Source organism: Hydractinia symbiolongicarpus, chromosome 6, assembly GCF_029227915.1.
Source record: "Hydractinia symbiolongicarpus strain clone_291-10 chromosome 6, HSymV2.1, whole genome shotgun sequence".
Classification (NCBI taxonomy): Eukaryota; Metazoa; Cnidaria; class Hydrozoa; order Anthoathecata; family Hydractiniidae; genus Hydractinia; species Hydractinia symbiolongicarpus.
Window position 1 is genome coordinate 15,569,352 of NC_079880.1, and position 17,524 is coordinate 15,586,875.

The 17,524-nt window shown below is 34.7% G+C and overlaps 2 protein-coding genes across 2 annotated transcripts; both read right to left on the reverse strand.

Annotated features, from left to right (window-relative positions):
* Window positions 1-1,637: 1,637 nt before the first annotated feature.
* LOC130647178 (uncharacterized) lies at window positions 1,638-16,867 on the reverse strand. Its single transcript, XM_057452941.1, has 7 exons — window positions 16,678-16,867; window positions 10,262-10,326; window positions 2,553-2,649; window positions 2,325-2,406; window positions 2,165-2,223; window positions 1,949-2,059; window positions 1,638-1,864 (listed from the first exon to the last, which is right to left on the reverse strand). Exons 1-7 carry the CDS (start codon window positions 16,724-16,726, stop codon window positions 1,737-1,739), a joined length of 591 nt encoding a protein of 196 aa, XP_057308924.1. The 5' UTR covers window positions 16,727-16,867; the 3' UTR covers window positions 1,638-1,736.
* LOC130647177 (uncharacterized) lies at window positions 4,968-6,091 on the reverse strand. The gene is made up of 2 exons (XM_057452939.1): window positions 5,529-6,091; window positions 4,968-5,456 (listed from the first exon to the last, which is right to left on the reverse strand). Exons 1-2 carry the CDS (start codon window positions 6,081-6,083, stop codon window positions 4,968-4,970), a joined length of 1,044 nt encoding a protein of 347 aa, XP_057308922.1. The 5' UTR covers window positions 6,084-6,091.
* Window positions 16,868-17,524: the final 657 nt, after the last annotated feature.

Sequence of the window (17,524 nt, forward strand, 5' to 3'; positions counted from 1 at the left end):
AGTGCCACTCACAATTAATTTTTGAATATCCACAGGAACTTATTATGTAAAATGAAAAATGCTAAACAACTGTATTTGCTTTGCAGAAGTATCAATAGGCTTCATCGTAAGTCCTGTGAATGTTGGTTTATGAAAAATATACTGTATCTTTAATGCAATAAGCGCTCCACTGGATTTGTAACACATTACACGAAGTGTCCTCCGTGTGACACAGTTTACCCTTTACTGAGTGTTAACCTGGACAGAGACTTTAGGTCTTCCCGCTCCAAGCGAATATTACTTCTGGTTATCACTACTCTCTCAAATTTTGTTATTTCATAAAAGAAACCGTTAGGTTAAAATTTATTTATGGAAAATAGGTTCCCGTTCGATAAAAGAAACCTGAACATTTGCAAAAATTTATTTATGCAATACAGGTTTCTGTTTGTTGCGACAATCTATATAACCAACATGCAATACCTTACATACCTAACTAGCTATATACTCAAGTCTTGATTGTTCACTGTTATGGGAGGTCCAAATAGCTGGCTAGTTATATTTATTTAAAATGACAGAATGCCTTGAAAAATCTTTTGTGTAGCTAGGTACATAAAAATAATATATTTAGCTCTTGTACTTGACGTGTCATTGTTTAATAACAAATGTGCCCCTGGAGGTCTAGCATGGTACTTAAAATCACAAAATAAATATTATCCAGATGCGACCATCTTTCATCATCAGACATCAGAAAGGCCTTTCTGTTCTTTACTTCTCATTGTGGGGTACCTCAAATTCTTGTATATCTAATGAAAAAAAAATTAAGACTTTCTTAGTACCAACCGCGTCTCGTTCAGAAGCTTCAGCGCTTGCCAATATGACGGACAACGTCGAGGAACCCTGGGTTCTGCCTTATGGTTTTCAGTTTTTTGCTGCTGATATCAGCATATTTTAGCCCCCGTGTGCCAAACCTCCGCATATATAGAAGTTAATTATCTTTAAAAAAAGAAAGTCGTGGGCACTGTTACGACATACAGACATCTACGATGGAGATCATTGCCTATACCTTATTTGCCTTATTTGTGCAGAATATTTGATGTTAGAATATATAGAGACGATAACGATAAGCACGTGTCTTGTCTGAATATAACAGGCACTTTGGTCCCCCCAACCAAACACGCATGAAATGTCTCAATGCAGGCCCGGCGATGAGATCAACAATGCTTCCAGCTCGTTTCAATTTCCGCAAAGATAGGACTGACAAACTAGACCTAGACCAACGCATTTGTTCCATCGGACGACAACAGAGAGTGAGTATTCGGAAAATTTACAAAGGAGGAAGGTAGTTGTCATATACTATAGCCTTTCTCTGCATTATCTTTATTTTGCTTCAATGTTACTATTGCTCATTTTGAAAATATATCTTACATAAAATATGGCGTTTCTATATTTCAATATATCTCCTGCATTTTGTGACGGCTTTCAGCGCAATATTTCCGAATTTGAAATATGTTTTAGCTAATCTAGGGGGCCGAAAGTTAAAATATTTTCTTAGCCCATCGGCCTTAACCATGGTCGAACCTTCTGTAATACTGAATAATTTAGCCCCTCCATTTTCAAAATTGCTCCGCCGGGCCTGGAATGAGAACATTAAAAGAAAGTTTTGCAAAAAAATTTGATCTTCAATCGACATATATCAAATTTTTACAAAATATAAAACAAATCATTATTAGTCATTAAAATCCTTGCGTCTCTTTATCTCAAGCCCAATTTGGTTGCGATGTATTCCATGTTTGACCACGGTTATTCCATAGTTTGCTTCCGGCGTAATAAAGAAGAGCTGCACCTCCACCAAGTCCGCCTGCGATTGCAATAGCACGTGGGCCAGCTAAATGCAGGATTATTGTTGATCAAAAATGCTGGACAGCATTACTATAATTTGTGTAAAAAATGCGTTAATAGATTACCATACCTGTGCTTTTAAATAACACACCAGTAGTTACAGCCGCAGCGATTGAATTGTATTCATCTTCCACACCCCGAGCTTTTTCAATAGCAGTACTCGTACAGCCATACATTAATGCTGTAGAAATAATCGACAACTTATTCAGTGGAAGCAAAAAAATATGAAATTAACACTAAGAACGAAATTATAATTACAAGCAGTAACAATACGGGGCGTACTTACCAACAACTCCTAGACTGTTTGCCAAAAATGGTCCTCTTCTAGTACATCCATTTAAAACACTTGAAAAAAATAATAATACTAATTACAGCGTAATCTTGTGAAATATAAATAAGCATTAAAATCTTACTTTAAATATCAAACTAGCAAATTATAAACTAACCTATTAAGACGCAGTTTAAACGTGCTACCGTCTGGTCTTCTAACTCCTTCCACAAATCCCCACACTCCACCAACTGTCAAACCTAAAATTTTCACCATACGTAAAAATTTGGATCATCTACGCACTATTAATAGCACGCATAAAAAAGTGTACGGAGGTATGCTCACAACGAATGCTTCACAGCGTAGCTTGTTTTGTCCCACAAAATACAATACAGATCTTAATTACCTGCCATGTAAGACGTTCCTATACTTGAGAACATTCGTTCACCCCATCCACGTTTTTTATGAGAATCTTCAGCGAACACAAATTCTGCTCCGCCATCCTTCAGACAGAATAAAATTAGCAAGAAACAAAATAAATAAAATAAAAGACACAAAAATGAGAAATCGACCTTTGTGACAACAGCTTTTAATGTTTTTTTATCACTCAATTAATTTTGAAACATTACGTCATTTTCAATTGGGTAAGTTCCACAAAGGTGGGTAATCCAATTTGTTTCAAAAAGAGGCCAGTCTATGCCGTCATAATCAGTCAATAAGGCCCGTGGAAAAATCCACTTAGGCAATAAGATCCGTCACTTGAATTTGGATGACGTCAGCAATGACCTGTCGATGCACAAAGAAAACCTGTTCGCAATTTTTAGCGGTTACTTGCATTTTTAATTCACTTAGGCAAAGAAACAATGAAAAAGATTTTCCTTTTAAATTATAATGACGTTAGCAGTAATTAAAAAAAAATAAAAATTTGCTTGTTGGCTGCATTGTATAGAACATGAATTCTTCCTGTTGCCTTCATTTTTTGAAGCAGGTATCTTTCTTTTTTTGTAACATATATTTTTTGTGTTTCATGTGATTATATTTATAAAGAATTAAAGTTGCCTAATAATTTTTCTAACCCAGTTTAGTTTCTCATAAAAAAATTGTTTATTTTATAAAAGAACTTAATTTTAAGTCTTATTTTGAGATACACAATTTTTTAAGTGACATTTTTAGCTATGTACGTGGGTGAAGTCAGACAAAAACCTGTGTTTGTTTTTTACCCAAACTAACGGCTTAATTTGGGAAGTTTTCTGAAAAGTTATTCTGCAAATTAGAAAATGTCGGTTGACTGTTTTATTTAGACACACGGATACGACAAGCTTCACCTAAGAGTGGGTGAAGTCACTGGTTGTACATCCTGGTTTGCCTGTACCAAAAAACTTAAGACGGTATCAATCATGATTATTGTTCACACCTTCATGGGAACACCAGGAACACATGTTACAAGAAAAAAAAATAAGGTATAGGATTAAAAATAAAGTAAAAAAAAGTGATCTTACTACAGGGATTAAAAATAGCTATTAGTGAGGGCCACTATGTAATTTCGTGTGCACATGTGTGTTAAAAGTGATTTTTTGATTTAAAGTTGTTCCTTAGGTCCCAAATTACCAAAAAAATATGGGTGGCAAAATTTTTTGTCCCATCGGACCAAATTAGATGACGTCATCACTTTTACAGTCAGCAAAAAAATAATTTCACATTTATATGTCATATTATATATCGTTGGAAAGAGGAGATCGAGTGGATCAAAAAAAATGTAAGAACCATGTCTTCAAAACGAAACGTTCGAAAGATATTACTAGTCAAACTTTGTACAAATTACAGACCCGTAATTTACTGACCCAGCACAAAAATGACTATAACCTGCTCAATAGCGAAGTTTTTTTGTTGAATTTTAGTATGGTATTGGGTCACCCTAATGTCTTTCTGTTTGATCAAAATTTATTGTTCAAATCACTTCAAGGGATAATTTACAGACCAGTAATTTACAGACCAAAGCACGTGTTTAGTTGTTTACTTTCTTTCTGGCAATTTCACAAAGTTAAAAAAATTGCTGAAAATAATGACAAAAAACAACTTCAGCAATGCTTGTACAATGTTTCATTCACTCATCATCACTAGAACTATATTTATCTGACTCGGATTCATCGCTTGCGCCACCACTGTTTTGACACGTCGTACATTTACACATGTCAGTGCACAAAAAACCATTTTTACGGCATTTACATCGGTTGGATATGCAACTTGTTTTGCAATTACAAGAACTTAACTCGATGAGTGCCAACGGTGCAGGAAGTTCATCAGTCATTATGGGGGATAAGTTACCGACTTCATCTGTATCCCAACCATAATTGACTGCATTCGGAAGTTGTTGAATGAGGATATGCGAGCTTCGTAAAACCATTGAAATGAAGTGACACCTGAATATTTTGTACTTCAATGCAGCTAATGTTGGTGGCAACATATCAGCATCACACTGGAATTCGGAGAATAAATGCAACGCAATTGAGATAGTGATACCACGTTTGCAGGACATTTATTCCCCTTATACATTGAAACAACGAAACGTTCTAAGCTTTCCAGTGTTTCCAGATTAGGAAGTTCAACAGTACTTCCAAGTGTCGATAATGCCAGAACCACCTCATTATCTGCCTGTAAAAAAATCTTCAGCCAAGCAGACTTCGATTTCTTGTTGAAACGCCCAGTTTGGTCACACCCTGTGAACGTATGAAAACCAAGAATAGCTTTCGCGTGTACTGCACCAAGGGCTTCAAAGCAATTACGAATATCAATATCACGTAGAATAGAACCTCGCCCTGTTCTAAAAAATGGTATTTATTGGTAACATCTCATAGTAGTAAATTAGCAGTAGAAACACGTCAGTATCCGGAGAGTAAACAATACAACTGGTGAAAGGAGATTGTTGTGCAACATTCATAGCATTATATATAAGTGCTGTGTCAGCTTCTTCGTGGTCGTGTATTCTACAATCAACAAAATTTGATTCCATTTTAGTATCATAAGTCACTATATACCGAATATGCAATGATGAAAGAGCCTCCATCACTTTCTTTGCCAGGTAGATGGTTAAAGCTTGCTTTGTATCAATGTGGGAAAGAAATTGCTTGAGACTAATGGATGAAATATTGGTGTTGTCTGATACTTTGTATCGAACTTCATTACCAGATGTACGATGCTTTCTTGTCCGTGCTTTCAAGGAGTTTTCTATATAGCGATCAAATACCAATCGTATTTCATCACATCCTCTTGAAATTTGTAGTACACGTTCTGTGAAAGCTGATGCGAAATCCTAAAAAATTAACAGAGTATTTCACAAGTGCGTCAGAAAATTACGTAAGATAGTGATAAATTGAATACATACCTTGCATGTTTTAACTGCCGGTGTTTTTGGAGTTTGATTCACAACAGCCATTCCATCTATAATGATTACTTTGTTTGTTTCGACTTCTCCAGATAAACCATTGGTCGTTTGTCCTTTGCTGGCTAATTCCTCCATACCGTGAATCAATTTTGATTTGTCTAAACAAGCCAATGGAATTCCATCAGCACTGAACAAGGCCTTTGGTACAACAGAAAACTCAAAGTTGCCAATACAGTGCTCCAAATCCAACTCGGGACGTTTCCGTGCAGTGATTAAAAATCTTGATACTAGCGTTTTTTCCTCTTTGAGTTGTATAACTTTATCCCCTACTCTCTTTTTGATAGATTTTTCAAGATCTTTGAAAGTTACTATTTTCACTTTTTTTAACGGTACCCATATCGATTTTGTTCCTTTTATCCTCTCCGTGACAAATTCTTCATAACATTTTGAGCCAATATCAGCATGTTGAAGTATTTGTGAATTGTGAAGAACAGCTTTTGAAACAACATTAAATACACAATCGGATTGTCGGAAGTTGACATCGAAGTCATCCATGGTACAAAGCAATTTATTGACGTTAGAAGCTATCCTGCTACATGTTGAGCCACTCAATTAGTAGTGTTGCTTTCTTTGATCAACATTGACATTTTGTATATCACAAAACTCTTTCGATAATGATGCAAGTATAGGAGAAACAAGGCAAAATCTGTTCAATGTAGATGGTTGTTGTAACAGTCCTTTAATGCCTCCAGTGACCTTCATTACCTTATTCTCCTGCTCCATTGCGTGATCGGACCCAATGGCAGTGAATGGTATATTGGTTTTGGCAATTGCGAAATTCTCTTTCAAGTAGGACCAGGTCTATATGTATGTTTCTTCTAAATTCTTCATGTCTGCCAGATACAAAGGTGTTAATCGGGCGTAATTAATTTGATTGTGGGCGAAAAAATATTTCACTAAACCACTCAAAGAGACAAGATGTAATTCCCAAAGTCCTTGTCGCATAGCACGAACGAAAAGCAGAAGTGATTCATACATTTTCATGAAATTTCGCAAAAACAGAGATTGATGATCCATAGCCTTGTCTAATTGAGAAAACTTTTCAAAAATCCCAATTCTCTCACAAAGTTCAATCAACTGTTTATGTTGCTCCTTACATTCAACTTTGTCAGAACATTTTATGTTTAAGAATTCTTCCCTTGCAACTCTAACATCACACATAAAATTACACATTTCGTCAGCATCCAATCCGTCACGCAAATACACTCTGAATAGCGCAAGGTACATTACCATATATGCTTCCATACATCTCTTCATATGCTTCCCATTCGTTCACAGGGTGTGACCAAACTGGGCGTTTCAACAAGAAATCGAAGTCTGCTTGGCTGAAGATTTCTTTACAGGCAGATAATGAGGTGGTTCTGGCATTATCGACACTTAGAAGTACTGTCGAACTTCCTAATCTGGAAACACTGGAAAGCTTAGAACGTTTCGTGGTTTCAATGTATAAGGGGAATAAATGTCCTGCAAACGTGGTATCACTATCTCAATTGCGTTGCATTTATTATCCAAATTCCAGTGTGATGCTGATATGTTGCCACCAACATTAGCTGCATTGAAGTACAAAATATTCAGGTGTCACTTCATTTCAATGGTTTTACGAAGCTCGCATATCCTCATTCAACAACTTCCGAATGCAGTCAATTATGGTTGGGATACAGATGAAATCGGTAACTTATCCCCCATAATGACTGATGAACTTCCTGCACCGTTGGCACTCATCGAGTTAAGTTCTTGTAATTGCAAAACAAGTTGCATATCCAACCGATGTAAATGCCGTAAAAATGGTTTTTTGTGCACTGACATGTGTAAATGTACGACGTGTCAAAACAGAGGTGGCGCAAGCGATGAATCCGAGTCAGATGAATATAGTTCTAGTGATGATGAGTAAATGAAACATTGTACAAGCATTGCTGAAGTTGTTTTTTGTCATTATTTTCAGCAATTTTTTTAACTTTGTGAAATTGCCAGAAAGAAAGTAAACAACTAAACACATGCTTTGGTCTGTAAATTACTGGTCTGTAAATTATCCCTTGAAGTGATTTGAACAATAAATTTTGATCAAACAGAAAGACATTAGGGTGACCCAATACCATACTAAAATTCAACAAAAAAACTTCGCTATTGAGCAGGTTATAGTCATTTTTGTGCTGGGTCAGTAAATTACCGGTCCGTAATTTGTACAAAGTTTGAATAGTAATATCTTTCGAACGTTACGTTTTGAAGACATGGTTCTTACATTTTTTTTGATCCACTCGATCTCCTCTTTCCAACGATATATAATATGACATATAAATGTGAAATTATTTTTTTGCTGACTGTAAAAGTGATGACGTCATCTAATTTGGTCCGATGGGACAAAAAATTTTGCCACCCATATTTTTTTGGTAATTTGGGACCTAAGGAACAACTTTAAATCAAAAAATCACTTTTAACACACATGTGCACACAAAGCTTTATATCAGAACATAGCAGCCCTCACTATATCTTTCATTATATACATTATATTAAACTCAATTTTCAAATTTTTGAGCTTGGTCAATTGGTGGTGGACCCGCAGTTCACATGTTAATTGCATTTGCTAAAGTTAGCGCTTATACCAACACACCAACCCTTTTCAATATTTCTTTATCTTTTATGTACATCAATCAATCAATCAAGTAGGAACCAACAGTAACCAGCAGTATTTTAAAGTAACCACCAGAGAACCACCAGTATTTTGAAGTAACCACCAGAGAACCAGCTGTTTTTTTAAAAAACCACAAGAGAATCAGCAGTTATTATTAATTTACTCCAGATAAGGCAGCAATAGCGGCGCAAAGGTGTTGTGATTTTTATGCACAACACCCCAAACTACCAAATATGATAAATAAAAGGGCACCTAGCGCCCAGGGCTTTTTTCTGATCTTTATGCTCTTGCTAACAACTTGTCTTTAAGTTGTTTTCACGAGGTCCAATAAATGCATTCCGCGAAGAATTCGCAATCATTAACTAAATCAAGTTATTTATTTATATATTTCGCCTAAAGGCAATAATGGAAACAAGAAAAACAGAACGAAAATAGCGCTTTTAGGATTAAAGTTCATTCTTTGAAATAAAATGTAACACGTTTCAAGGAAAAAACGTTCATATCGAAAGCATAATTTTTTTACTTGAACAGAAACCATGTGAGAAAAACAAAGGTATATTTTCTGCCGGATGCCACGTTGTTTCTCCACAACATTTATCAATTCATTCGAACTTTACCTTCTACCAAAAGAAAAAATGTTTCGTTTTGGACCCTCCTCCGTATAGCGTTATATTTAGTTTACAATACACAAAATGAAAATCCTTCGGTCAAATACATAATCTAATTAAGCAAAATAATTTTTTAGGAAGCGTTGAAGGAAGTGTGTAATCGCTGTGGAAAATAAACAAAAATTTGATATGGATTCCTCAACAGTGGATACAATGGCAGAAGAGTATCTCTCCCCCCGATGATTTCAAACTTTAACATTCGAACTTTAACGTCTACCACACAAATTATCTCATTTTGGACTCTCCTACGTATAGTGTTTTTCGTTATATTTGGTTTACAATTCATATATCAGTTCGTTATTCAAAATACTAATTTTGCTTTTGTTAATTCTCGCGTGTGGTTTTAAAAGCCTTCTTTCTCAAATGTTGCATAAAGCCTGAGTCACACCAGACATAAACATTTTATAAAAGTGGGTCATAAACTGTTGTGTACATTATAAAATCGTTTCACATTCGAAGCGGTAGTTGCGATTATTTCGTTTTATCTATTTAACTGGTCGCTCTTTTGTGGTCACTTAAAAAACTGCTGGTTCTCTGGTGATTACTTCAAAATACTGCTGGTTACTGCTGGTTCCTACTTTTAGTAGTAGCGACTGACAACATTCTACAACGCTAGACGATTCACAACACGAGATGGAAGGATCAATTGGCATCAAAGGTAAAGGCTTACTTATGCCAGTGCTCTTGCCTCAAGGTTTTCTCTTGGATCTAATTTGGCTACTCATGGTTGTCAAGTTCTTTATTTACAGGGAGAAGCACTGATAACACACGTTGGTGGGGATGTTGGGCTTCCTGTGTCAGTCAAATGACATAAAGATTTCCATGAGATATGCAATAGCAGGGAGTAGGCATTTCCATGAGATTTGCTGAGGTGTAGGCGATTCCACGATAGTCACTGAGATGTAAGTGTTTCCACGGGATTCGTTGAGATGTAGCAATTCCCACGAGATGCGCTGAGATGTAAGCGATGACACAAGATGCACTGAAATGTAGGCGTTTCCACAAGATTGGCTCAGAGGGTTGCGTTTCCTTGAGAAACGTTGGTGTTTCCACGAGAGACACCGTCAGGTGTGTTAGCGTTTCAACAAGAGACACGTTTTTACATGAGAGACACGCCAGGTGAGTTAGCGTTTTCTTGAAATACGCAGGTGTTTCTACGAGACACACCTGAGGGTAGTTATAGCATTTGGAGATGCAGACGTTTCCATGAAATATGTCTTAAGGGTAAGAATGGAAACACATGCACCTGGTTTAAGGCTCCCTCCTCCCCCTTTCCCCAAACTCAAGTTAGTTAACATAAGAGAAATAAACTTCTAAAACTGGTTGTGTTACCATAATGACTCACCAGAGTAAACCAATCAATAAGACATATTTACCTGTGATAGGAACGAAGGGTCAAGATTCAGATAAGGTGAAAATGATCCAACACCAGCAGAGTGCACTAAAATTTTCATAAATTAAAATTACTTTTAACCATAAAAAATTTGTAAAGGATGATAAACAACAAAATGTGTAAGCTAGCTAAGCGCTGATTTAGCAAGAAAACAATGTCAGGTAAATGCTTGCTCAACCTTAAAATAAAAATATATTGGAGAATTGTATGTAGTGAACATAATTTACAAAAGCCCAACGAACGAACATATGCATCAAAAATAAGAATTGGAAGAAAGAGTTGAAAGAGATGTTAATTAAACAATAAGAAAGTGGTCATGTGCACAGCTACTTAATAATGTGAAGCATAAACAGAATGGTGCAAATAAGAACAAAAATATCCCTAGTTTCAGGAATAGCACACTATCAACATTTATTGATACCCTACGATTTACAGTGGTTTTAAAGAATAACCTATAGGCAGTGTTAGTAAATTACATTCCTCTGTAGATTTTGTGATTCTTTGAGAAATAAATTGCTGTGATTAGATTTGGTTTTATTATTACACTAAGTTGATAAGGCCAGTGGAACACTTCACTTAGGCAAAAGGTCAATAAAAATATAGGTTGCTTTAGATGTTTTGCTTACGTCAGCAGTGCAAATACAACAAAATGGCGAAATTTCGTTCATTTGTTGCCTTTGATGTGCGGAGATTGAATTACTGAGCAAAATAATGTATAGGATCATATGTTTTCGACGAACGCTTAAGGAGATATAAGGGTTTACATTAGCAAAGACCCCCCAAACTGCAAAAAAACTTTCTTTACAAATTCATATACCTGTTGCCTTCATTGTATAGATTTTGAAACACTGATCAAGAAAATGTATATGATAATGCACTTTTGACAAAAGGTTACGGAAATATTGTGGTTTAAAGGTTTTTTGATGATGATGTCATCAACCCGTTTATTTCGGATCTGATTCAGGGGCCTAAGTTGTAGAAGATTACCTAATTTGGTCCCAGGTGGTCCTTAGTGACCCATGCGGTAAAAAAATGACTGACATCACCACCTTGTTTGCAAGCTATTTGGCCTCAAAATTTTTGGTGCATTGTAATGGCTTCATTAAGGTTAATATACTTTCCTGTGACGTCAATGTTATTTTAATACAGAAAATACAGAAGCAATTTATAGGTTATGTTTTACAGTTATGTTTTACAGACTTTAATCATAGAAAATTGTGAAGAATATAATCCTCTTTGCAAAAGTCACAGACAGACAGAAGCTGTGTGTATTATGGAGACTAATCGATAAGGCCTGTGGAGAAATCCACTTAGGCAGAAGGACATTAGAGAAATAGGTTGTTTTGATTTGTTGCTAATTTTAGCAGTGCAGATACACACAAAAATTGACACAATTTAGATTATTCGTTTTCTGTGATGTGTATATAGAGGTTAAGTTTTTTTGATGATGTTAAACGGATTCAGGGACACAGGTTTGGGAAACTTACCCAAATCGGTCCCTAGTTACCCACACAGACCAATGTCACCACCTCGTTTGCAAGTTATTCGGCTTTAAAGTTTTAAGTGCACTGTAATGGCTTCATTACACTAATTTAATATAGGACATTGACGTTAAGTGGTGTTATTGACGTCGCGCCGTAATGTCATAAAATTTAACATTTTAGACATGCCTTTTTCCACAACATCAAAGGAAAACGATATCCACTATTACCGTCATATACACTTGGTAATAATAATAATAATAATAATAATAATAATAATAATAATAATAATAATAATAATAATAATAATAATGTAGTGGACTTTTTCTACTGGGGCCACTAGAACAAAAAAGAAACAAAAAATGATAAACCTTAAGGCTAAAATACACGGTAAGTTTAAACGGACCGTTTAGTTGTAAGAAAAAAACTTATAAGTTCAGTTGCAGGTACTACACCTGTTTACACGTTAAGTTAAAATGTATAAGTTCTTCTAAAAAAATTTTTTTTACAATAATTACCAAATAAAAAACACGTTTATCTTTCATTGTGGTTATTGCTATAGCAGCAGAAGGGGTAATCGTAGAAGAAAAAAAGCGGACTACTGGTTAGAAACCAAAAATATATATGCTCAAATCTTTAGTTTAACAATAGCTCATTAATTATTCTGTTAATTTCAATAGAAAAAACTTGTCCAACATGTCCAACTTTTAAGAAAACTTTAAAAACCGAGAAAAAAAGTAGAAAAGTACATCTTTGCTGTTTACACGGTAAGTTTTTTTTTCTTACATTTAAACGGTCCATTTAAACTTACTGTGTATTTTAGCCTTTAGACTGCCTCAGTTCAATCAAACATAGTAACATTTATAATCTGTGAAAATTGAAAAAAAGAAAGAATAAAAAACAAGAAGTAAAAAGTTAAAAAGTGATCTCCATTAGAATTTGCCAAATACATTAGAGATAGAAGTCTTAAACGAAAGCAGACTTCTATCATATGTCACTTAGTCCAGAAGATTATTCCACACCCAAATTCCGTGTTGACCAAGTGTGAACCTGTCTTTTGAAACTCCTATTGTTTGATGATTATGACAAAAGGAATTTTCAGCACATGTAATCAGGAGCAATGTGATTCATGGCTTTGAAAACTAATATGGCATCATTTTTGATGAGAAATTATTCATTGAATATTCCCTCTCTTTCCCAAGCAGGGTACGGACACATTTTAATCATTTTAGTAGTTGAAATATGGCATAACAAGTGCATTAATTAAAAGGTTTTTTGCGTGAGGTGTTAAACAGGATGCAATAGTTCTAATTTTAGAATATTTAATTAGTATTTTTCTATTTATGTCATTAATGTGCTCTTCCCATTGCATTTTTTGATCAAATGTTACCCCAAGATATTTAACTTTTTTACTCCTCTTCAAAGGAATACCAATATAGTTGATAGTTTTGTTCTCAACTTTTTTTAACTGGCTGTGGTTGCCGAAAAAGATTGTTTCAGTTTTGTCCGTATTAATAGTCATTTTGTTATTTTTCAGCCAGAGGTCGACTTGCGAAAGTTCCAACTCGACCTGTGAGACAAGGGTATATCCAAGTTCTAATCGGACAAAATAATTATTGTATCATCTGCATATAGATGGTGGTAGTTTGAATTGATGACAGATTTTAAGTCATCAATATACAAAAGAAAGAGCAGGGGCCCCAACACAGATCCCTGCGGCACCCCAAAAGCGTCTTCATGAATCAGATCTGATTGTGTGTCGTTTACAATAGTCAGCTGCATTCATCCCGTTAGGTAGGCCTTGAACCAGTCAAAGGCAGCATCTCTGATGCCAAAACACCATAGTTTTTTAAGGTCACATCACAAACAAGCTCAGCTGGTCGAGCTCAGTAAGAATAAAATCAGAGACATCGACTACTGCAGTTTCTGTGGAAAAGAGTTTTCGAAATCCGGACTGTCTGTCATTCAGGAAGTTGTGCTCAGAAATAAAATGAGACATTTGCTCATGCACCAACTTTTCAAAAAAATTTCATAGAAATTGGCAAAATGGAGATAGGACAATAATTAGTAGGCTCTGTTTTATTGCCACTTTTAAAATAGGCGAGACCCTTTTAGTCTTCCAACATTTAGGTACATATAACCAGTAAATAAAGATTTGTTGAAAAGACTTCAACACTTTTGGTCTAAATATGAGCCCATCAAAAATCATGTCTGCGAACAGGTGGCTTAACATTAGTAATGTCAGAAGAAAATTTAGAGGCAATTTTGGCACCAACACTGACAAAAAATGAATTGAATGTGTTAGAAATTTCTGTTGGGTGAGAAGTTTCTGTACCATCGTTTTGGACTACTCGTTTTATCGAGGTAGTATTGCATGACTTATCAGGAACCAGTTTTTTTAGGGTTTTCCAAAGTTGTTTTGGCCGTTTTTGAAAGTCCTGCAAAACGTTATTATAGTACTCGTTTTTTAGTCGATTTTTGAGACCTATTACCTGGTTCCTCTTTTGTTTGAAAGCTTTCCAGTCTATGATGGATTTTGTTTTTGATGCTTTCCGTTTTAAGAAGTCTCTTTCTTTGATGGCTATTATCAATTCATCAGTGACCCATGCCTCAACACGGCCAGAAAATCTATGTGTTTTGAAAGGGACATGTTTGTCAGCCACTGTTTTAACAAAATTTTATTCAGTTTCTAACATTTAAGACTAGTGGACAAAGCCTGTGGAAAAAAATCACGGAGGCAAGATAAAAATAAAAAAGAAGCGTCATTTGAATTATGATGATGTCAGCACCCCATACACACAAAAAATTTAGAACCTTGTTTTCACATTGCATTTATTGTGTTGAGCGTAAAACGCTGATCAAAATAATGTCCAGGATCATATGTTTTCGACAAACGCCTGAGGAGATATAAGGGTTTAAAAATTTTGCTAACGTCAGCAAAGACCTGTTAAAACACAAAATTTTTTTTTAAGAAATTTGTATGTCTGTTGCCTTTATCATATAGATCTTAAAACGCTCATCAAGAAAATGTGTGAAGATCGTGTGCTTTTGACAAATGATTGAAGAAATATTATGGTTTCGTTTCCAAGTTATTTGGCCTCAAATTTTTAAGGTACTGTAAAGGAAAACACTCACTTGATGAGTAGTCTCAGAAAAAACGTTATAATTTATCAATACTTTCATATTTTTTTAAATTTTTTTTTTGTTTTTGAATGTTTAATGAAAGACGTATTTGATGGTGTTATTTTCGTGAGATGTTAATTTTCCAAAAAGAAAATATAGTGAAATAAACACACACAATTTTTTTTTCACTGTACGTTTTATGGCTTCTTTTTCCGAACGCGTGGTCGCAGACTTCTCGTTTTTGCACCATTATATTCAGCATAAATTAAATTCAAAAAGGTTCCCGGTTTTTTCTTTCTAATAACGTCGTTATGAAATTATTTGTAATTATATATAATCATTCAAAAAAAATGCATATTTTTTTCTTTCTGTCGTCATAACTTGGTAATAAGTAATTTATAAAAAAAAATCCGGGAACATTTTGTGCATAATTTATTCAGCTTTCCATTACAGAAAATTTCAATGAGCCAATAGGAAGCTTTCGGAAAAAGAGACCACAAACGTAAAGGCATGTATGCGAAAATTTACTAAGGAGATATTTGTTTTTAAAGATTTCCGTAGGTGTTATGAAAATGTGTGAACCGAGTATATATGCAGAAAGATGATAGAAGTGCGAAATTTTTCTTTATGCTGAGTATTCGTGCATGCGTTCAGAATTATTAATAGAACGAAGTCAGGCTTACAAGAGACAGCTCATATGCATACTCCTTAACCTTGATTTTTTTAATGAGTTTTTATACGACAACATTTATGTATATATATATATCGATGGTGAATGTAAATTATCTAAAAAATATTATGCATATAATTTACACGGGAGTTCCATATCATGCATAATGTTTACAAAAAATATGCTCAACTCATTTTGCACATATTTTCTCGAAAGTGTGAAGGATATAACACCTCTGAAAAGGCTTTTTTCAGAAAAAAGGGATGTTTCAATTATTTTCATGGAATATAAAATACGTCATTCGAAAGAGAATTTATTTTTCTATATGTCTTGAATTTTTTGCAAAAAACCTAAAAAAAAATTTTTTTCCTTTACAGTAACCTTAAGTGCATTATAATGGCTTCATTAACTTAATATTGGACATTCATGTTAAAATAGTGATATTGACGACGCGCCGTAACGTCAGAATATTAAACATTTTTGACATCAGTTTACACATAGTGTCAGTCTCTGTATTATTATAAGAGATATAGCTAGTTATGTCTAGCCAGTTATATTCAGCGATTCGGTTCAGCTTTTTTGCCGAATTGATGATTGACATTTCGCTTAATTGACAAATCACATTTATGCTACATCCGCTATTTTTAAAATTTTGCAGGGTGAAAACAAACCTAGTTTGTAGGGGAAAGAATGGTAAAAAATGTGGAAATGAAAGAATAATTAGCCAACAAAAGGTAATCACAATAAAAATCTGTCTGGAAATGATGCTTTAGATTTTGCTCCAAAAAATTATCTTTCCTCAAACTTCCTAAAGTTGTTCTTAAAATTCCAAAATGTGTCTAGCTCTGCACTCTCTTCACCTAAAATTCACCTCCACCTCCAAAAAAATTGTTATGACCGAATCGCCAAATACTTAAATTGACACGTTGTGGTATGGCATGTTTTGATTTTGCACAGAGAACTTTACAACAAACTAGGTGTATGCACATTCATTTTCATTATTCTTAACTGAGAACCACGACATTACATCACATGGAAAACGGTCTGGTGACAACAATTGCGCAAAACACCTCTATCTGGTAAAAATGGATTATTAAAAAATGAATTATATATAGCTATATATACCTGATATGTTATTTACAGATGTATAATCTGTTTCTCCGTAATTGTTCATTTTATGACAGAATGGTATTTCCAAAAAATGAAGCGATAATTAAAAAAACTTCATTTTTGTTTTGTTTCTTTCATCTGCATGCATATGCCCTGTCTGATGCTTTAGCTTTTTTACTCGAGTGAGCGATTTAACTCGTGTACGAAAAATTACGTGAGCAAGATATAAAATGAAACCGAGGCTGTGAAGATACGGCAAAAAAAGCCCAACATCGTACGGTGAATGACATTGGGACGGATGACAAGTGACCAGTAGACTGTTAAACTATGGCGCGCATTAATGGACTTTAATACTAAGTTATCGATTATAATACTGTAGTTCTCGATTATAATACTAAGTCCTCGATTATAATACTAAGTTATCGATTATAATACTAAGTTTTCGATTATAATACTAATTTATAAAATTGCATTTGCTTTGTTGTTTATTTTACCATGTGGTCTAAAGCTTGTTTATCCAAACAAATTGGTGTTAGTGAAAAGACTTTGTGGAGAAATCGAAAATCATTTTTAACGGTTATCAACTATATAGTGTTCTAGCTGACCCTTTCCTAGATGATATTGTTAGGAGAATAGCTAGAGTAGGGAGGTAATTAAAGTATAGTTTAGGTTTTCAACGGTCAAACCCTTATTAAAAAACGTTGCTTTTAGACCCCTAAAAAAATCTGTGACGTCACAGATTTCATCATGCCTCAAATGAGTAAACAAGTCACGTGACATCATCAAAAATGACGGCACTCGACAAAACTGCTGACATCAACAAACGCGAAAAAAGTCTCAAAGTTGTTGCGGATAGCGACAA